Here is a 21,977-nt window from a genome sequence, read left to right as displayed (position 1 = left end):
AGAAATAAGCCTCGTTATCAAAAGGCTTGCATGGAAATTCAGAGGGAATGAGAAATTCTACGTTGGAGGCATTGAAGTGGAATTTTTTTGGGATGTGTTTAACTGGGTGAAGGATAATAATGGAAATGGACACGGTGTGTTTGTTTTTCAAGTTGGCGATGGTGGGGTGTGGCCGGATATGGTAGGACCAGAAAAGAGGCTGATGAAGAAGAGCTTGTCCTCGTCGCCAGTGTCCGGTACAATGCCGTCGCCGTCGACACCGTCGTGTTCAAGTGTGCTGCAATGGGCAGAGGAAAGCAGTGATGGGGGGAGGAGTTCGTGTTCTTCATCAATTAGGTCATGTGGGAGCAATGGAGGGGGGTTCTCTTTGTTGTTGTATGCTTGGAGGAAGGATTAATTGATTATAAGGTTTTGAAATTTATTGGTTGATGAAAGCAGTTGATTTGTGGTAATATAATCTGCCTTTTTGTGAAGAAAAAAATGATTTCAAGTTGATCGAAAGATCATAATTATTCTTTATATATTATTGGCGTTGGTACTGTTCGATCTAATTCAACCATTTTGTTCTTGATCATCATCATCTGGTCATGTCCCAGATTCAGTAGTACTACTGTCATTCTGCATTTGTCTTTTGTCAGCTCCGATTTGATGATTCGTCCGGTTAATTGTTTATTTCTTATGAACAGATATAGTCACGAATTTATCAATATATTATGAATCTTTTACAACCCGAGTATATTAATGATCTATATATAGTACCGGTCATATATACATACATATATATTATATGGGAGTCGATCATGAGTTACTTGTGAGAAATTTCCTATGGCTGTTGTGGGGGATTTTTCCCTTTCTCTATTGTTTATTAGTAGAAGGTGGCGAGGCCGGGGGTGTGGCGGAGGAGGAGGGAGGAGCAATCGCCCACTAAGGTGGGGGCTAAAGAGGGCACATAAAATTGCACTTTACTGCGGATCCTATAAATAAAGATGCACCACATGACCTGAGTGATGAGGTTGAAGTAGTCAGTTTGAAAGTGAGAATTAGATGAGGAGAAGATGTTCCATTAATATTGTACAATATATATGATCCCCCCGCCCAACCAAAGCAAATCATGCATCCATGCGCGCATGCACCCGCCCACCTTGGTCCTCAAACCTACTTGCTCAAAAGGTAAAACCACCTTTATCCAAACAAAACATTATGTCCTCAATTACCCTCTCTTTTATGAAAAAGAAGAACCTACTCTTTTCTTTAAACTAATAACGACGTGCTTTGCTACTCATTATCCCTACACATCACACTGTTTTTATTTATTTTTTTATATTTAATTTATTTTTTTAGTTTTATTCTTCTTAAACTTATTGAATTCTTCTACTCCTCATCTATATATCACACATTTGATAAGAAGAAAAAATGATATATAATGTTTGGGATGATGAATAGAATTTTTACAAACGATTATATATGTAGGACTCATTGAACGCACATGCATGCAAGCGGCTTGCGCACGTACGCATGAGTTCCACACACTGGCTCATGTCGACCGGCCTTGCCTCCAACGCCTCAATGGGTGGCATCTGTTGTACGTAGCTTCATAGTACTCAAATATTCAAAATAGGCCCCATTCCAACTTTATCTGTGGCCCCATGCGCAGTACAAGCACACAAGCCCCACTTACTGGTTATGGCTTCCAACTGCAACATCTCAATCCACTCGTTGGATGATAGTAAACTATTCCTTTGGGCAATTCCCACCTTGACGTACGTTGCCAAAGAACAAAGCCCATACATTTGTCATTGTCCTTTCTTATCCTTTTATTTTTCTATTCAGCACTGCATTATTTGTACTTGGACTTTTCTATGGAGCGCCTCACTCTTCCTATTGTACCTTTGATTTGAAATTCAATGCAACTTTGATGAATAAAATTAGAAAAAGGTTCTGTAAATATACTATATTCAGAGGGAGATGGGGAGGTGAAAGTTTTTCCTCACCCGCATGCAATATGGGGCGTTTGACTTCGAGGTAAAGTTGCATTGATCGGATTGCATTGAAAAACCATCCATATGCTCAATTTCCATATAATAGGGTCCCCCCATCCAGACCAGGGTCCATATATTTCTCCTGTTTTTCAATACATGTGCGAGGAAATTTCAAGCGGATAGCTTATATTCTACAAATCTTAATTTGAAAATGAAATAAAACACATAAGGTATGTCGTGTGTGTGTGTGTGTGTTCTTGATAACAATATTTTATCTGGAGCCATTACAGGATTTGATCTTTCTTACACTCTGACCTACATGTGGCTCCAAATAAAAGAGTAATTAGTTGACATGATTTACTTTTAAAGCTTGGACTTTCAGTTTTCCAGACCATGAGGAGCTCTTGCTGCCACTTTTACAACCCATCTCCTCTATTTTCACATACAAATGTAATGAATCAATGATTATGTTCCCTTAAAGATTAACATAGGTATAAGCTATAAAGCTCACAGTTCTGGACCCTGTATATTCATGCGGGCAACATTACTGAGTGCTTGTGCACTACTATAACCACGCAACGGATATATATCTTTCACTGTAAAGAATATAATGGATGTCTCAGAAGGGATAGATGATGCGAACTTTCTCAAATCCAATCGTTCCTCTTTTTTTCCTCCCTCGGATAAAACACAAGTTCCAGCAAAATACCATCCCCCTCCCCCCAACAAAAAAACAAAAACTATATATAAATAGACAGAATTTGATTATATGCTTTAAAGTAGACGATAACATCCTCCAAAATGACTGTAAACAAGCCAAGCTGAATCAAGTGCTTAAAAGTTTAAATTGGTTTCTTCACTTCATTATCTCGTGAGCCCCCCAAAAAAATAAAAAGGTCATGAGCCTCAAGTCACCAAAGTTCCTAATAATATTCACAGATAGAAGTATTAGTGTTATCAAATTAGATGCACCTCCACCCTGAACCTAACCCTAGAGCCGTGTTGTATGTTTTCCCCAATGGTTATGTTTTGATAGTTCTGAAACACCCACAGAAACTGTGTAATTTCCAAGAAAATTCTAATAAGAAGCTACTGCTGAGGCAGTATCGTCTGAATCTTTGACTCCTTCACATTTATTAAGCCTTGAACATTCAAGCACTGGACCTTCCAAAACTAGGGGTGAATATCTGGCCAATTGCTTCGAGTGCAGAAACATTCCAACTCTCAGCATGCCTAACAATCTGTCAAAGTAAAAGAGGCTAGCGCCTGTAACTAGTGGCAATCATGGCACGCAAACAAGAAGTTCTTATATGAATGTCGCATCAGAAGAAAGGTTAATTTCTTACATTGAAGTCGCCATTTAACTCATAGACTGTACTTCCATCAATGCAAATCAGGGCTTCCATGGAAGTTTCAGGTAAGTCCTGCAGATGAGATAAAAACAAGTTTACCATAAATTAGGCTGGAACGACAGCTAGTGGGAAAACAATTAGTACAAAATGGTTGATTTAATCAAGGGGAAGCGTTTTTGTACTTTACAAGTGAGGGAAAATAATAATCAAGTGAGAGGAAACAGGTCTGGTTAAGCACCTTAGCTTCCACGTTGCCAGCACAAAATCAGTTTTGGAATTCATACCCTGCAGAGAAGTCATATTACCAGACATTAATGAACTCCAAATATGTGGAAATGCAATTTGACGCTGAATAGAAAGATTAACAGTGTTGTACTAGAGACAATGTTCTGTACACATCAGTTTTAAAACAAGAATAATCATAGAATAACAGAAAGCAACAAGCTGGATAATGTGCCTTCCTAAATCTTTGAGAGAACAGAAAAATCCCCAAATGGATAGAACTCCCTTTCAAGCTGCACAACACATTTTGGTTGTAACTAGAATGAGATCAACTACAAATTTAACTGATGCTGACACTGAACAACTGTTTTCTTAAAGTGGATGCTGTGTACAATTTCCTTCTAAACACCTCAAAAGAAATTCTGCAAACAGTAATCCAACATCTAAACCTCCACCCTTCTAGAAAAACAAGAGAATAAAAGAAAGGCATAAAACCCGTCAAGTTTCCGTTTTCATATACTAGATTATGAAGCTATACCACTCATGGCCTGGGAATTACAGAAGAGAGAATCTGTGGCTAAAACTGACTACAAAAGTAGTAGGAAGCATAACATGGAGACAAAAAGATAAAGAAAACTCACGTTTTTATTTTTCCAAATGAGTGATTTCATAATCAGTCAACACAATGATGCAGATACCCAACTATTCTGTCATTAGAACTGAAATCAAACTTCACATGGAGAATGACTACCTTCTCGATCTTTTGCAATCCAATTGATGGATGGTCAAAGAAAGGAACAAGCAATTTTAAGTTTCGTGAATATAACTCCGTACCTGAAAAGTCGAGCAGAGAAATTAGTTGATTCTTCTCTTAAGTACTTGAAAGTTTCCATAAAGTGGCAATTTTCAGCCAGTTTTCGATACTCACGAGAAAGAGAGCTTCTAAGTTGCACATTATTAACAGAAGTCAAGTGAGTTAATGGTTCTCTTCAAACTGAAATATATAGAATCTAATAGTAGAAAAGTCAGATGTGTTGGTGAACTAATCATTAAGTAATGTGTGGTAGACATGTAAATCAGATTGAAAATAGAAAAACCAATGCTAATCACACAAAAAAAACCATACAATGAGTCTCCTTACCTTCAAATCTAATCGTTGGATCTTCAAAGATACAATCTTCAGCATATATTGCAGAAGTAAAAGCCCCTATTTCAAGTGAAAAGATAGTATTACTGGCACAGAGCCTTACTGTTGAATAAAAAGATAATTAACTGATCTAAATTCATGTAGTTATTCTATAATACACAAAGAAATGTTTGGTCTCTTTAAAACAGTTCAACTTTAACTAATCGTCCCCTTATAATTGAGTTTTTGTTTTTTCCTTTTTCCCTCACATATGCTCTAAGCAGAAAGTTTTGAATATGAAACCAGGTACCTGTTACGAAGTAGGAATTCTCATAATCAGATTGGAGGATCTTCACCACATCATCAACACCAGATACTAAAATCTCCTCCCTCTTTTCATCACTCACTCTTTCAAATTTGCAAAACAGTTCAGTGTCGTAAAAGTTAGCAACACACATATACCACACATTTCTTTCATGAATAATCTGTAGAATTAATAATGCACCTAGAGCTCTACTAAATAACTTGTTATAGTGGTCTTTATAAGACTCATATCTATTAAGCAATCGTTCATAAACTTCCATTCCCAAGACTCATATTTTTATACCATAAAATTGTATTAGCTCTGTTACCGATCAAAAATAACTTGTATTAACTCTGTTCACAGAAACAGAAGGTCTCGATCAAATTCCTTTCAAAGTAGAATCAGGCCCAGTTGGTCGCAGTTTGTAACACGTGCTGTGTTACTTTACTACTCTCGCTAATTTACGCGCGAAACAAACAGAAAATGAAGGAGGTGAAATTCCTAAGAAAAATCGAGCTGAGGGTCGAGTTAAGATCCTAATAAATTCAACTAATTTATTTTTATATTTTCCTGCTTTTCTTCTCACAGGAAACAAACGGAAAGTACCTATTTTTGTTGTAGGTGGAGGAGGAGGAAGAGAAGAGTCTCAAAAGCTCTGTGGCGCCGCTCACCACGACTTTCAAAATCTGAGGAGTTCCGGTTCCGGATGCGGCAGCTTTCTTGTTATCCGGTGTTCTGGAGGAGCACCGTGGGCAGGGGAGTCTCTGCAGAATGACGAATGGAGGGTCAGAGCGATTGAGACTTTGAGAGTCATCGAATCGAAAGCAGAACGAATGAACGATTGGTTTGCACTTGGGAGTGTTACATTTGGGCGTATGGTCGGAGGAGGAGGTTTTACACAGCAAGAAGAAAATGCTGCCATTGCCAGCCCCACTCTGAAACTGAAAGATATCCCCTGCTTCCTTTTTTTGTTGTTTCTTATCCGCTAGGCTTGAAACCCAGAAAGACCCTCTGCTGGCCATAAAAATGTTTGCTTTGGAAATCAAATTGAAGTTCATACGTACGTAATCTCGTGTGATGAGATTATACGAGATATTTTATTATAAATTAAATAAAATATTATTTTTATTTTAAAATTTAAAAAAGTTGAATTATTTATTATATTTTTTATAAAATTTTAAAAAATATTAAAATAATAAAATGAGATGGTTTTGTGTATTCAAATCGACTTTAAATACATTCTAAAATAATCTTTATATTGACTATTTTATTGAAGGAAAAAATTTTTTGATCGAGATTGGAAGGAAATTAAATGAAATATTTATTTTTATTTGTTAGTTTGATTGTTTACCACAATAGAACCCTCCACATGTATTCTGCTAAAAAATTTAGAAATTATAAAAAATAAAATAAAATCTAAGAAATAAAATTAATTATTAAAACTAACTGAACATGTAAAAGAGCATAAACTAAACTAAAAAATAACAAATAAAAAAAAAATAACTAAGAAAAAGTCTCTGCGGTCGATACATAATTATCAAAACTTCTTATAATTTCATTCTCAAACATCATTTGAACATAAAATATTTTTTAATTTCAAATCTTCAAGATTTCCATCTCATTATTATTCTAGAATTTATGGATGATACAAATAACTTCCATTTTCAACTTGTTGCGAATTACAAGAGTATGTATAACCTGCAGTTGATATGCCTACCACTTATACAACGAATTCATACATACATAATACTCTTGTAATTATTTACTTGCATGAAAAACACCATGTACATGAACTTTGCTAACGACATTTATGAACATTATTATGACTGTTTTCTAGAAAGATGTTTTCAATGTACATAAATCATGTTTATTCCCAGCATGAATTCTTAAGACTGATATTCATGAAGGCTGGAATGAACTCCATGAAGTCATCATTGGCTCTGTTCATATGTACTCACGCCTTTATCTGCTGGCTTAAGGATTTGAAAAGAACAAGTTAGGCTTTCATCAACACTCATCATGGCTCCAGCATTATCAAATTCACCACAATAGTTTGGAGCAGAGAATATTGTAACAAGCTGTCTATCAGCAAAGAATTCATATCCATCCTCAACAACCTGGAACATTAGAACAAGATGATACATCCTGGTAAGCTGCTTGAGTTACAGAAAGAAATGAGGAAAAAAAATAAGGTAATGTCACCAACCTGATGGGCACGGCAAACAAGGTCCATGTCATTCTTCATCAAGAATTCTGAGACGCTATCAGCACCAAAAGTGTAAGAGACCCCGCGATCGTTCATTGCCCAGCCTTTGACATCTCCATCAGGATCCGACCAAAGCAAATCACAAAGCAAACCAGAATCAGGAACATCAGATGGACGAGGTAACTCCCTGATTTGATCTAAATTTGTTAAAAAGGGAGAAAGGCCACCATGCAAGCACAATATTTTTTCGTCTATGAGCGCCGCCACCGGAAGACAGTTGAAACAATCGGTAAAAACTTTCCAAAGTCTTGTATTGAACCGGCGTTTACATTCATCATAAAATCCATATCTCTGATTAATTGATGCGCATTCATGATTCCCTCTCAAGAGGAAGAAGTTCTCAGGATACTTGATTTTATAGGCAAGCAAAAGGCATATTGTTTCCAAACTATGCTTGCCACGGTCAACATAGTCCCCTAGGAATAAATAATTGGCATTGGGAGGGAAACCCCCATGCTCAAAAAGCCTCAAAAGATCAAGATATTGTCCATGAATGTCACCTGGTAAATAAATAAATCAATAACAGAAATAACCAAATCATCCAAATCCCAAGAAACCAACCATCAAGACCATAATATGAAAAACTACTCTTGTTTCATAGGCTTTAACGATTGAAACGAAAGCTAATATTGACCAAAAGAGAACGCACCGCAGATCTTGATGGGAGCTTCGACCTCCAGAAGATTGGGCTGCTGGAGGAATATTTCCCTGGAAACAGTGCAGAGCTGGCGGATTTCGGTCTCCATGAGCTGGACCTGCCTCCCTGCCCGCACCTGCCTATACCCCAATAGCCTGTTGATAATGTCGTCCAGTACCACTGGGTCCATTGTTGCCAGAAATTCCACAAAAAGCCAAAGACTTCGGAACACAGAGAGCTATCGGGTGGTTCTTCTTCTTCTTCTTCTGGGGGAGCAGACTCTTTCTGAAAATGGTGTTGGTGGATGGGAGGTGCTTCGGAATGTGGCTGCTTTTTTTGGTTTATACAACTTTCTAGTTATGTACTATGTGTTACAGTAGTAAAACTACGAAAAAATTAAGGTGGGGGGGAAGCAAGGATGTGTTCCGACTCCCGAGAGTAGAGAACAAGATGCAACCGAGGATGTCGAGGAGAATTGGATGCGAATGAATAAAGCTGACTGCGATTTCTAGGTGGCGGAAATGCCTATTATGATTAGTTCTATTCGTCCGACATGTTATCTTTGATGTGTAATCTTTGAAGAACTTGACATGTTATCTTCGAAAGACATTCATCACTTTCCTTAATCCTTCCTCTTCTTTCCTTTTTTTTTTTAGATATTTGTTTCTTATGTAATTATCTTTCGATACAGTTATCACTTTTTAACCATTCATTTTATAATTAATTAATATAATTTTATAATTTTATTAAAAATTAATTTTAAGTTTGAAATATTAGCCTGCAATTCATATAAAATTATGAAATAGCCGTAAAACAGTTATAAATTAATAATTTTCCTAATCTTTATATATTATTATAATAATATCACAATGTTCATTCTTCTTCTTATCTCTCTTTTTCTTTTTTCTTTTTTAAATTGTTAAATTATTATTTCTTTATTAAATTAATGATATGTTAGTTCAAGATCAAAATGAATAAGATATTCGTCTTATCTTCAAATATCTATTCATGATGATATGAATAGATTTTCTTTAGTTTCTACTTATCTATAAGTATTATTATCATTTTTAGAGGGATAACTATAAATATTTATTGTTGAAAAAAAAAATTAAGTCTAGGTTCGAATTTATAAGAACATTCTCATTAGATTAGCCATATTCAAACTTTAGTTAAAATTTAGCTAATATTTACTTTAAAACTCCCACATTAGATTAAGCATTGGTATGTAAATTTGATTATGAGCTATAGTAGCTACAATAACTTAGCCAAATTAATTTTATATTATTTCTCACCCTTTTGTGAATATATTTTGTATATATTTTAATATCTTGTATTTAAAAATGAAGTTAATTTAGATTGAAAGATGAATGTTATGTGTTTTAATATATAGATTGTTGGAAAATATGAAAATAAAAATAAAAAAGATTTAAAAAATAAATAATACATTAAATAAGTAGATAAAAATTTTAAATTATATTATTATTTTATTATTATAAAAGGTGAGATGATTTCAATGTGTAGTTCAAGTTAGTCAAAAGATAAAAAGTGACCTATTAGCTAAACTTATCTAAAACTTTGACTAAGCAATGAGACCGTTAAATCAACGTGTTTTCAGAATTATTTCATCAACATAAAAAATTAAAAATCCACAATTATCAATCTCAGGTCGAATTTTTTTACTTTTCTTTTATAAATATCTCAGTATTTTTATTCATCGGAATACAAACATGATAAGTTTTTGCTGTGTTTAATTGTAAGATTTAGTTAAATTCAATCTAATGTTTAAATATTTAATTTTTAAATTATTAAATTTATTTCAATTCAAAATTTTTTTATATGTGTGATCTATAATTTTTTTCAACTTAACATAACTTTATACATGAAATTTACAACATTTTTCAACTTCTTATAACAAATATTAATCTCATCTTAATATCTAAATACATTTTAAACTCAATTTAAATAGTTTTATATAACTCTCTCTACTTATCAACTTATTATTATTTATAAAAAATTAAGATAATAGTAGTAATATGATTATTACTCTATTACTACTCATCTACTATCCAAGTTCGTTTTAAGTTTTTTTTATTTTTTTATCATCTTCTTTTAAATATTTTTTTAACATCCTTAATCACTAAAAAAAATTAAAAAAATATATAACTTTATTAATTCTCACTTTCTTAAACATTAAATAAAAATAAAAAATATAAAAAAATAGTAGATAAATAAATCTTATCATTATTCTTAAGATAAACTCATGATTTTTTAAAAATCACGGAGAAAGTTTTTTTGAAATGATTTTTTTAGAATTTGTGTGGAAGACACTAGCACCTAGTTATGGTCTCTTGGAAAGATTCTTTTCTACTCGAACTCAAAGTCCCAGCCTTCAACACAGAGTGGTGTCTGACGACTGACTGACTATCTATCTCTGGAACACTTCCAGTCTCCCACCGCCATGGCCGAGGCTACCAGCAACACCAAGACATCCACTCGTCCCCACAAAATCATTGCCGGAGCGGACTCATTCGGCTGTGCCCTCAAGGATACCCTCGTCTCCCACCTCCGATCTCTCAACATTGACGTCGAGGACCTCGGCACCTCCTCCTACTACTCTATCGCAGCCGAGGTTGGTCGCCGCGTCTCCTCTGAAAAGTCTTCCGACACCCGTGGGCTCGTAGCCTGCGGTACCGGAGTAGGCGTATCCATCTTTGCCAACAAGTTCCCCGGCGTCTTCGCCGCCACCTGCCTCACCCCCGATGAAGCTCTCAACGCCCGCTCCATCAACAACTCCAACGTCCTAGCCGTCTCCGGCATGTCCACCTCCCCCGACTCCGCTATCGAGATTCTCAACTCCTGGCTCGACACCCCCTTCAAGGCCCCTTGCCCCGCCTCCGGCTCCAAACCATGGCCCGAAGATATCCAATCCTTCCTTGACAACTCCCTCTCCGAAATGCCCAAGATCGGATCGGAATCCCAATCCGATCCCGATTCGACGGCAACCTGCGCCATATGTTGTTTGGTGAAAAACCGAGAGTTGAACCCGATCGACTTGATACCGGGGGGATCGATGAAGATCTTGAGGGAGAGCCCGACCTCGGCTATAGTGAGGTTCAAGGCTGGGAGCGTGGAACCTGCGCACCATCATACCTTCGGGCACGACCTGGTGGTGTTGGAGGGGAAGAAGAGCGTGTGGAATTTGACCAAAAAGGAGAAGTACGATTTGGTTGTCGGGGATTATCTGTTTACTCCGGCTGGGGATGTGCATAGGGTGAAGTATTATGAAGATACGGAGTTCTTCATCAAGTGGGATGGGAAGTGGGATATGTTCTTCGACGAGGATCTTGCGGCTGCCAAGACCGCTGTTGAGAAGGAATTGGATAGTGGGTCTTCCTGAAAAAAAAAAACAGACTGTTTTTGAATGACAGTTGTTGTCCTTGTTCTTTTTCTTGTGCGTCTGATGTTTTTGCCGGTTAAGGATGCTTACGGGGTTGGGTCCCGTGGTATTCAGGTCGTGGGTCGTTTCGTTATAAAACACGTATGGATCATAAACCACCTCTTGTGTTTGTGTTTGTAACAAAGCTCTCTTTTTATATAAGAAACTGCAAGGTTCACTAAAGGAAGTTCATTTTTGTGATTTTTGTGAAGCGTTGAAGATGTGCATGCTGCCATTTGATTGGTGGTTTAATGCTTCCACACTAATTTGGATCGTGCTGCATTGTCTTTGGTTGATTTTCATTCTCAAGTTTGGGCGTTAGTATCTCTTATGTGCAACATACATAAGTGTTCTATCTCGTATGTACATATTGTGCTGGTTGTGAGGCATATTGATCACTGCCTCTATTGCATAGTTGACAAGGATTTACTGAAATGGTATATACTTGAATATGATTAGGTTGAGATATAGTGAATTTTGAACTAAGATACGTCTCCTGCATTCACTTTGCTCTTGAACCTGGCCTTGGGTTCTCTTCTTATGGCCACTTCAGCTGTTTAAAGAAGTTGGTTGTTTTTCTATGCTGTTTTTAGCTTAGAATCTCTCTAGAGCCTGTATAGAAGATGGTCTAAAGTGAATTTCTATGATGGATCCAATGGGTAGATTTTCATGAAGTATATTGATCGTTGCGTCTATTCACCTCTATCGAGAGGATCAAACTATGTGCTTATCTTTAAGATTGTTTGGCAGTCCTATGTAACAGCTGGTCTGTATTGGAGGGCTTTTCGGGAGGAATGGTGAGAATGCACCAGTCCATTGTTTGATAGTTATGTTAAAGGAAAGGAAGAGAAATGGTGTATCCATTCTTTTGTGTATGCATTTTGCATGCCCCGTGCTATTTTGCTCAAGACGTTTCTTTCATTTATAAGGATAAAGTTGGGGCAAGCTGTGACAAGTATCCTCTTTGGTCTCTGGTCTCGGTGGGTATGTTCACTTGTAAAAACCATTCTGGTCTTGGGTCAAATCCCTCATGGTTCAGGGATTTGATTTCAGTTGGTTGAGATGTCTTCACAAAATTCGGTGGTCTTCACGCAGGCGAGTTGAATGATTCATTGATGCAAGTAACTAGTTCAAAGAAACACCATCAAAGGTGGTGGCTCAATGATCTTTGATTACTCCCAAATGATTTGGCGTGCACTAAGTAATGAATTTGAATTTGAATATAAATTTACATTGGAATATTAATTTGAAAATTTTAAGTTTTGAGTCTTCAGCTGAAGTGCAACAAACTACTTCTTGTATGCCTGCCTATACACTCCGTGTGCCATGCTCGTTATCAAGAGCAGCCCTCGATTTCCTTTCGAGGACAGAAATGCGATAAATCATACTGACAATACTGAACCGAATGCTGGTGGGTGGCCTTGATTAAATTCTATTGGTATTAATGTCTCATGCTTTACATAATTTGCTTATATTACATACACAATGAACAAACGTGCTCCAAAGCAAGACACCACCTAGTTCCCTCAATTTTGAGGTAGGTCACTTCATCTTGAAAAATAGATGAGAGCGTCAGACTAGACTCAGCTCATCAGCAATGGCAGCTTCTGTTTGTTCTTGAGATTCAATAGCGGCAAGCTTCTTCCGCAACGCCACCAACTCTTCCCCAGCATCACATATAAAGGCAGACGCTTGCCTGCCAGATAAAGTTGCCCCCTCCATGCTGTCTATGTAATCCTGGAAAAAGCAGAACAATCAATTGTCAAGACTTTATGCTAGTTTCTTCAAACACTCATCTTCTGTTATAATCCGCTGCTTCATGTGGCATGGATATCTTGTAGATAAGACAAGGGCTCATCAGCTAACAACTTACATATCAAGGGTCTATAGAAACATTATTGATCTGTTATTTTTAAATAAAAAAAATTAAGGTTTAGTGTAAGAGATTGTTGGAACTAGTAACTAAATTATGATGTCCCTTCTTTCCACAAGAACCAGAGAGTTCCCGTGATGGTGAACAGATGGATAATAGCTAATTTTGGCCGTCACAAGGTGCACACTGGCACTTCCTTAAGGGGCTGTTCAGAAGATATTATGGACATGTTAGTAAACATTAGCTAAGGAATTGGCACACAAGATGTTGTCAGCATGACTCATCAACCATCAAGGTCGGCCACATTTGGAGCGGGGGGAAAAACAGAATTCCAGTTAAGCTAGTAAATAAATATCTTTATTGAATGAAATATTATTGGGAAAAGCTACTATTTATAGCAACCATTTTTGTACACATTACGTGGCAAAATCTACACCACACATTTCTTAAATTTAAAATTAGAGATGGATGAGAGAGAGTTGATGAGAGAGTGCGGAAATGAGAGAGAGAGAGCAGAGATGAGAGAGAGAGACCGAGATGAGAGAGAGAGAGAGAGAGCAGAGATGAGAGAGAGAGAGCGGAGATGAGAGAGAGGACGACGAGGGAGAGACGATGAGAGAGAGGCCGAGATGAGAGAGAGAGTCGAGGAGAGAGAGAGAGTCAGTGAGAGAGAGAACTGAGATGAGAGAGAGACGATGAGGGATGAGAGAGAGAGTCGATGAGAGAGAGAGAACTGAGAAGAGAGAGACGATGAGGTATGAGAAAGAGACACTGATGAGAGAGAGATGAGAGAGAGAGAAGCCGTCTGCGTTTGAAGGAAAAAAAAAAAAAAAAAAAAAAACCAAGTGGATGAGAGGCATCCACGTAGTGTGTGCATTGTGTGCACCACTACAGTGGATGCTCTCTAGCACTACTGTTTTAGTAGATCATATGAACCCAGGAACATAATAAAAAGTCCCGGTGCAGCAAAGGCTCTGATATATATTATTACCATAGAATTATGTCTCATCCATGCATTAATTATCTAACTAAAAACTGATTTCTTGAGTAGAGATTTGGTTTGATGATTGGAAATTATAGACAGAGCAAAGGAAAAGGATTTGATAAGTTAAACAAAAAGAAATTGATGGAGAGAAAGCAAAGGGGTGTGCATAGGCCAAACATGAAATAATCAGCCACCAAAAGCAGTAGAAATATGAAACTGCTATCATAGTAATTAATAAAATAGCATTTTGTATGACCATGTTCTACTCAAATACATCATTAGATATTTTAGATTATAATCTTTTTCTGGAGGAGATGCTAGCACAAATGTTCTTAAGCTATATGCATGTAACAACCAAGCATTATATGTGAGTGATTCAGTGGTGGTAACGTTACCTGTTTTGTATATGAGCCAGCAAGGAAGAAATTTTTTACTGGTGTCTTCTGATCAGGTCTAAATGGATCTTTACCAGGTGCCTCACGATATAAAGATTGCCCAATTTTGACAACAGATGACCAAGTAACTTCCAAACCTTGAGATGATGGGAATAAAGCCAAAACCTGATAATGAAAACAACCTTGAGGAAATTACGAGGCCTTTTTTATGCATTCAATCTAACTCATAAGACGATACAAAAAACTCCTCTGACAGGGCTTTTGACCAGTAATGTATTGAAATATCGAAATTTAGAAGCTTGCTCTCTTTCTTTTCTTTTCTTTTTTTTTTTAAATTTATTTATTTTTAAGTAATTTATATGCTTTTTCTCTCAGCGGACCTTTTATATTATATCCTTCATACTAAAGTTGTAACCATCTGCTTCTATTCAAGAAAATTATTTAATGAACTAAAAACAAATTCCCAAAAATGAAAATTGGACTGCAGAAATAACAAATCAAAGCAATCAGCTCTCAGGTTTCTTTTTAGTGCAATTTATTTGAGAAACATGAATGAAGGTACTAACCTGCTTCGCCACTCTTGCTATGATTTCCTCATTTGGCAAGGGCATGTATGGGTCACCCGGGGTCAGAACACATCTGCAGGAGAAGAATCACTCTTTTGACTTGCTAGATGAATATGACACAAAAGATTAATGGATAAATAAAAACGTGAGAATAAAAGGTTCAATTCCAAATTGCACGCAAGCAAAAAAGCTTTACAACTTAATATCAGGGCTCACAAAATTCCAAATTCTTACTGCAAGTATTTAGCCATCTCCAAATAAAACGTTTATATATAATTTTGTGCAAGTATAATAGATTTTAGCATTATAACACTGAAACAAATGAAGAGGTATGATACATACAGATCAGTGCACTAAGTCTGAAGCATAGAAATCTGATGAAGGTGAAAACATCAAGTGGCAGGCAAGCCAAACGACGCATACATTTTTGGGCCCGTTTAGTAGTGATTACTTTCCTCTATTACCTCTACCCAAAAGTTTCTTTTATATTTTACATTGGGTAGTTGTATTGAAACTCCTCATTTAGCAGAAACCTACGAGTCCTAAACAACACGTTGTGGTAGCACCGTAGCAGAATCAATTGACAATGGTAGAGGTAGGAGGGTCTACATCAGCACACAGAATGTTCACCATTTTGGTGCAAAGAATTAATAGACATACACACCAACTCACAGTATCAGATACAAGCAAAAGCTGATTGTCCGAATACTATGCCACTTAGAACTTCAAATAATAAGTAATGATTGCGAGTTACTACGTCCCTAGTGACTATAAACATGTGCTGGCAGATCAACATTGCTGCAATGCCATGCACAAAATGATTGCAATAAGAATATTTTCCTTACTGGAGTAATGAACCTTGTCCCTCAATGTAGTAATCTTCTGGAGATGTAAGTGCTAGGTCTGCAAAGCAAGAGAAATCTGCGTCTGGAGTATAAAGAAGGTTATCTAACCCCGCAGCTTGCCTCAATTGCCTACAAGTCAGAAAGTCATGGTTCACAAGGAAATAAACCACCAAAGCAATGAGCTTTCAGATGTGAAACAGAAACAGAATTGACTTTGGCCCACATAGCAATACCATCCAACTTTTCCACACCAATAACACAATATAGAGGAGATAATTACCTTGACCGTTCTAGATCCTGCAATTCTGTGACCCAACCACTGTATCTTAGTTGCACTGTGACAACAGGCACTCCAACTAGCTCATAAATATTATTGAAAAACTCTGATTCCCTCCACTGGGTTGGAAGTAATCTTTTGATTCCAGGGACATCACATGCTGCCATCAAAAGAATAGACCTAGGCATTACATAATATTCACCTGGCATAAATAAATAAACATAAAGTTACACATAGGCTTGGAGGAAGAGCAAACCACAAACCTGCAACATATGCATCAGCCTTCACAGTTTGCTTATTGGTAGCCTGTGATAAAAGCAAATATAGGCATTAACCCTTGAAGAAGAATCCAGCATTCTGATTTACACCCCTCACAGATAAAAATCCTAACTGGATATGGATGCAACTCAGCGCCAGTATAGAAATATTGGATTCATAAATAGTTGAAAAAACTTAAATATTTCAACCCTCAAGTAGAGCTCAATTTTAGCAATGTCGAAATGTATGAATAGTATGAAAGCTTCTTTAAGATTTTTAAAGCAGTGAAATGTGAAGCAAATCACCTTAGACATAGCAAGTCCTGTAACATAAGTGTCTCCATCGGTGGATTTATCATATAGTACCTGTCTGCAACCCCACCTAAGATGGAACCTGTTCTAGCATAGGAGGAGAGGAAGAAATCACTACCATAGGATAAAACAGATTAAGATCCTCCAGATTTGTTAGGATAGTAGTTCTAAAATAGTTGATTTTCCTTAATTTATTGTATCTTATTTACTCATGAAAAGATTATTGTATTTTATTAAGTTGTATACTGAGGTGACAAAATCTGAACCATTTAATAAAACAATAGCGCAGCACCATGATACACTAAAAAAAGTGGAGGCTCCTAATTGAGGAGGGATAAAACAGTAATTAACGAATCATTATTGAATCATAATTCCATCAAAGTCATGTAAAGTTCTCATCCTCCACAAATAATACCTGCCCCCTTTGTCTGTGATATACTTTCTGATAGGCCCACTTAAGTAAACATCTGGTGAACCCTTGAGCATGCGTAGTAGGGAAGCTTCCGTCTTAGTGGCAAACAACGAGAATATGGTTAGCATGCAACGAGCACTGATATTATCACAATCAATAAACCCAAGGGCATAGGCAACAGGATCCCACATTCTTTGAATACTCATGCGTGTGCCACCTTTGGACAGGAACCAATCAGAGAAGCTGATCTGTTAAAAATATATCAAAGGTTCAACATATTAGAATCATATTAAACATAAAAAGTATATAAACAAAGTGTGAAAATGAAAAAGATCCCCCCTTAAAAAACCCAAACAGAAAATACTACAAAAAGGTATGGGAGAAACACCCCCCTTCCCCCCAAAAAAATAGAAGTCTTCATGAGAACTGACAACTTCTCTCCTGGCAACATAGTTTTCAGATCTCCCAAGAATGATAGTCAAATTTTACAGAAAGATGTAAAGGATATTGCTGCTCCACAGATGCGTCTTGTTGGAGAATGTGTAGTTTGACCTAGGGTGCCCATTAGTTAATAAAACAGAAAAAAAAAAAAAAAAAAAAAAAAAAAGAGGCAACTTTTCAGAATCAACTAGTTAATAAAACATCACTCACACTGTCCAAATTCCGTATGTCCCTCATTGCACCATCTGGATCAACAAGAGCCCTCACGACTGGACTTAGGGCAAGAGCCAAAGCATTTCTTGCTTTATCATAAGTCTGCAATTTTTCAATATCCAAAACATAGATCAGTAACAAATTCCAAAGCAGCAAGAAGCTTCTTCAACTTTTCCAGCATTGCAGAAGGAGGTCTGTTAATAAGTAGATCATAACATCCACATATTTTCCTCCTTTTTCTTTTCAATGCCCCACAGAATGCCAAAATTAAGTTCGACAGACTGCCCCCCAATGAAACATAACTAGAACTAGAAACTGTGTCTGTGAATGATAATAGTTGGCCACAGTATGAAACTGTAGCTGTAAAAAAGCAGTACCAACGGAATAGTAAGCACTACCTGAAGTTGATTTGTAGATAAAAATGCACGAATCCCATGTAATGGTGCTCCAATAGGAAATCTAAAATCAAGTTCTGCAGTTGAAAGTCAAATTATTAGCAACATATTTCAGTATAATTATTTGTGTGCGAGACAGAACTTACAAGACTGATTGTAACCAAAAGCAATTGGGTAAAATGAAACTGTTAAACATACTAATTATATGGTAAAATTTAGTTTAAGACCAATCACTAAACCATACCACCAATTTGACCTTCCTTGTTTACAAAAGTGTGAGTGTGGTCCTTCACAAGTAGATTTTTATCAGCACCCACCTGTGTTCAAGCAGAGATAAGAAAATTTATTAGAGACCACATATTTAGAAGCCCTTTCCATCAAGATGAAGACATGGCAATAATTTCAAACTATTAGGATACTTTACAAGATATTGATTCCAGAAAGATGATTGGTACTTTTTTTTTTTTTTTTGGGAGGGGGGGGGGGGTAAGTGAAGAGCAGGCACAATTTTTTTTTTTTAAGTAGAGCAGGCACAAATTTGAATCAGCCATCAGATCTTCTTGTTTCCTAGACAAATAGAGTATTATTTACATTCAGAGAACAAAACACGATTCAATGTTGCAACAGAACAACTTTATGTTGAATCAACAAAACTATGCCATCATTTGAACATAGTAATTGATGCAGCCCATGAATTAATATTTTGTTTACAGGCAATTGATATTATATTTTATCCATACAAAAGCAAACAATTTTGAAAATTTTCCCTTTAACAAAATTGATAATACAGTAACAAAGGTATGATACTCTTACCACAAAATTGAGTTAAGATATCTTGCTCAATGTCATTTTAGAGCATCATATTAATAAGGTCAAAAACTGGTCATGGTGTCAACTCAATCCAATTTTCAATTACTAGAGTTTTATTCATTCAGGATCACAAAGAAGGTACCATTTACAAGTTATCATCATACAAACCATAAGATGTCATATTGCTACAACCAAGCAAGTTATGTTCACCTTTTTCATCAATCGGAAAAGATTATTGTAGCAACCAAAGAAAACATGCAATCCCATTTCAATGTGGTTCCCACGTTTGTCCACAAAAGATCCTACTTTTCCACCAATAAAAGGCCTTGACTCATATATATCCACCTGAAACAACAAAAGCAGGAATGTTACTAATTTATTCATGATGAAAATCTATTAAAAAATCACAGAAGCTAGAATCCTAGAGCAAGAGAACAATGAGCCAAACCTCATGCCCTTGATCCAAAAGTTCAACTGCTGTCGACATGCCTGCTAGTCCAGCTCCAATAATAGCAACTTTAAGCTTAGGTCCCCGATAATGTTCAGGTTCTGGTGGAAACAACCCTTTTGGAGCTGCCAAATAAAGTACTCGTTTAAATACAACAATGTCCAAAGATGGCAACTAGAACTACTAACTGTTTTACCATTAGCCATAAGATTTTGAATCTTTTGGTTACATAATAAAGTTAAAAAAGAAAACTTTTTCATCTGATGGTAATGCTAAACAAAAATGCAGTCTTTATTACTATACTGCATTGATACACTTGCCTAATTGGATAGCTTTATAATCAAAATGAACCAATTCTATGTTCCACCATCTTTGTGTCCATAGTTACAAAATATTAGCGAGCTATTTCAGCGCATTTGATTAGCTTTTCCTCTAAATAACATTAAAAGATGGAGAAGAATCCATTTGTCTGAAGAATTTTCACAACTGCACAAACTCATGCACGTCCTAGGATTTGATCTCAATACCTCCGCCACAAAAAGAATGCCACTCATCGGATATAAGAGAGGCCATTAGCAAGTGAACAGTTCGAGTAAAGTTAGAAAGATTCAACCGTTTAGGAATGGGAAGAAAAAAATTGGTAGTCCAGAAAGGATAGTGTATTTCCATTCAAACTATGTTACTCGATATAATATTATTCTCTTTTTTCTTACCGGAACCAGAAGATGAAAGAGCCTACCTACTTAGCAAGCAAATTTTCAGATAAACGAACACCCAATGCTAAAAAACTACTCCAAAACGTCATCCAATTGCACTCCCGCTATAGTAGAATTCTAATCACACAAAAAACACCTCCCCGCTCTCCACCTCACAAAAAAAAAAAAAATCCATTTCTAAAGCTCCGCACATAATCTATCGAATTCCCAGAAAAAGTACCATCAAACCCCTCAAACTCTCTGAGAACTCACTCAATCCGTCAATCCGGACCAAAAATTCCTCACCAAACCACAAAATACTAAATATCCCGAAATAAAAAGCGAAAATTTTAAGATAACACAACAACCAATTGAAGAAAAAAATGAACACTTACCATTAATACTCATGTCAGAAATTTTGGTGTCCAAAGAGTCTAAAGAGCAGCGAACCGAGGCCCTCTGGCTCTTTGCCTGAGCCACCGAACGCCTACCCCAGAATAAGAATCCAGCCGTATCACAACGGGTACCAGTGACAGAAGTCGCCGGAAAAAGAATCCAAGAAGCCATAGCCGGAAACAAAAACGAGGAATTAAAAGCTAAAGAAAACGAACTATCTCCGCCTTTGTCTCTGCACTAACTCAGTTGTAGCTGTGAGTGAACTAATTGGTATCAAAGAAAATTAAAAATTTCACTAGACGACGTTTTCGTGGACGCAGAAAGAGAGGGCATCTGAAGTATGAGATTCGCTCAGCCGCAGTGCTTGGAAGTTAATGGGGCACTTGGAAGGATTGTGTTCATGCATGTGAAGTGGTGGTTCCGCTAACACGATAATGCGCCACCAACGCTGGACGGTCGACAGGAGCAGAATTCCACCTTTTCCTTTTTACTTCTTTAAAATCAAAAGAAATCAAACGTGAAAGGAAAATGATAAAATTACTACTTATTTATAATTTTTTAACAATTTTCTAAAAAAATAGTATTTTTTTAAATATTTATTTTAATTTTAATTTTGATTTGATGTATTTTAAATTTTTTGAAAAATTATTTTAATAATAAATTATAGTTAGATTATAAGACTATTACTATTTTTTTAAACTCTTGTATAGGGATTATTTAGATTGTGAGAGTTTCTCAATTTATAATCATTATAATTTTTTTAAATTTTTAAATAAAATAAAATAAATAATTTAATTTTTTTAAATTTTAAAATAAAAATAATATTTTAATAATATTCTATTCAACTTTTATCTCATCTCATCTTAATTTATTATCAAAACCTTTTTAACCTTAAACAGAAGTCTTGTTTATTTTCACAACTCATCTAATTTTATTTTATCTAATTATTATAATTTTTTTAAATTTTAATATAAAATAAAATAAATAATTTAATTTTTTTAAATATCAAAATAAAAATAATATTAAAAATATATATTTTAATAATATTTTATTTAATTTTTAATTTTAACTTTTAACTCATCCGCAAATACAAACGACGCCACAATCCATGTTCTCGGAAAAAAACACACTATCTATGTGCATGTTTTACTGCAGAAATCTAAACAACCATTCCAATTCAAAGACACTATTGCTGTTTTTCCATTTTCACCATTGTGGGATTACCTGATGGGGGAATTGGGATCCTCAATTCCTCATCCACAAATATTATTTTATTTTTTAAAAAATAAAATAAATTGTCAAATCACCTGGCCCTATACCAGCAGGAGGCCATTT

The 21,977-nt window shown here is 36.0% G+C and overlaps 4 protein-coding genes across 4 annotated transcripts; 1 reads left to right on the top strand and 3 right to left on the bottom strand.

Moving 5' to 3' along the window:
* Positions 1-2,722: 2,722 nt before the first annotated feature.
* LOC121261450 lies at positions 2,723-6,028 on the bottom strand. Its single transcript, XM_041163817.1, is given in 9 exon segments — positions 2,723-3,220; positions 3,326-3,375; positions 3,378-3,403; positions 3,570-3,616; positions 4,305-4,387; positions 4,695-4,760; positions 4,990-5,087; positions 5,590-5,747; positions 5,849-6,028. Coding segments are annotated over 9 exon segments (675 nt in total). The 5' UTR covers positions 5,906-6,028; the 3' UTR covers positions 2,723-3,130.
* A 699-nt stretch (positions 6,029-6,727) lies between these two features.
* On the bottom strand, positions 6,728-8,466 carry LOC121261448 (serine/threonine-protein phosphatase PP1-like). Its single transcript, XM_041163811.1, has 3 exons — positions 7,899-8,466; positions 7,190-7,749; positions 6,728-7,100 (listed from the first exon to the last, which is right to left on the bottom strand). The coding sequence occupies exons 1-3, from the start codon at positions 8,074-8,076 to the stop codon at positions 6,915-6,917; spliced, it is 924 nt and encodes a 307-aa protein (XP_041019745.1). The 5' UTR covers positions 8,077-8,466; the 3' UTR covers positions 6,728-6,914.
* Positions 8,467-10,193: 1,727 nt separating this feature from the next.
* On the top strand, positions 10,194-11,501 carry LOC121261445 (DNA damage-repair/toleration protein DRT102). Its single transcript, XM_041163809.1, has one exon. It carries the CDS (start codon positions 10,345-10,347, stop codon positions 11,281-11,283), a length of 939 nt encoding a protein of 312 aa, XP_041019743.1. The 5' UTR covers positions 10,194-10,344; the 3' UTR covers positions 11,284-11,501.
* Positions 11,502-12,719: 1,218 nt separating this feature from the next.
* LOC121261443 (zeta-carotene desaturase, chloroplastic/chromoplastic) lies at positions 12,720-21,110 on the bottom strand. Its single transcript, XM_041163806.1, has 14 exons — positions 20,642-21,110; positions 19,552-19,676; positions 19,314-19,448; positions 18,538-18,610; positions 18,297-18,370; positions 17,896-18,000; positions 17,248-17,492; positions 16,827-16,914; positions 16,527-16,569; positions 16,267-16,423; positions 15,987-16,115; positions 15,142-15,214; positions 14,576-14,740; positions 12,720-13,059 (listed from the first exon to the last, which is right to left on the bottom strand). Exons 1-14 carry the CDS (start codon positions 20,811-20,813, stop codon positions 12,895-12,897), a joined length of 1,749 nt encoding a protein of 582 aa, XP_041019740.1. The 5' UTR covers positions 20,814-21,110; the 3' UTR covers positions 12,720-12,894.
* Positions 21,111-21,977: the final 867 nt, after the last annotated feature.

Source organism: Juglans microcarpa x Juglans regia, chromosome 4D, assembly GCF_004785595.1.
Source record: "Juglans microcarpa x Juglans regia isolate MS1-56 chromosome 4D, Jm3101_v1.0, whole genome shotgun sequence".
NCBI lineage: Eukaryota > Viridiplantae > Streptophyta > Magnoliopsida > Fagales > Juglandaceae > Juglans > Juglans microcarpa x Juglans regia.
This window is presented reverse-complemented; position numbering and strand designations above follow the sequence as displayed.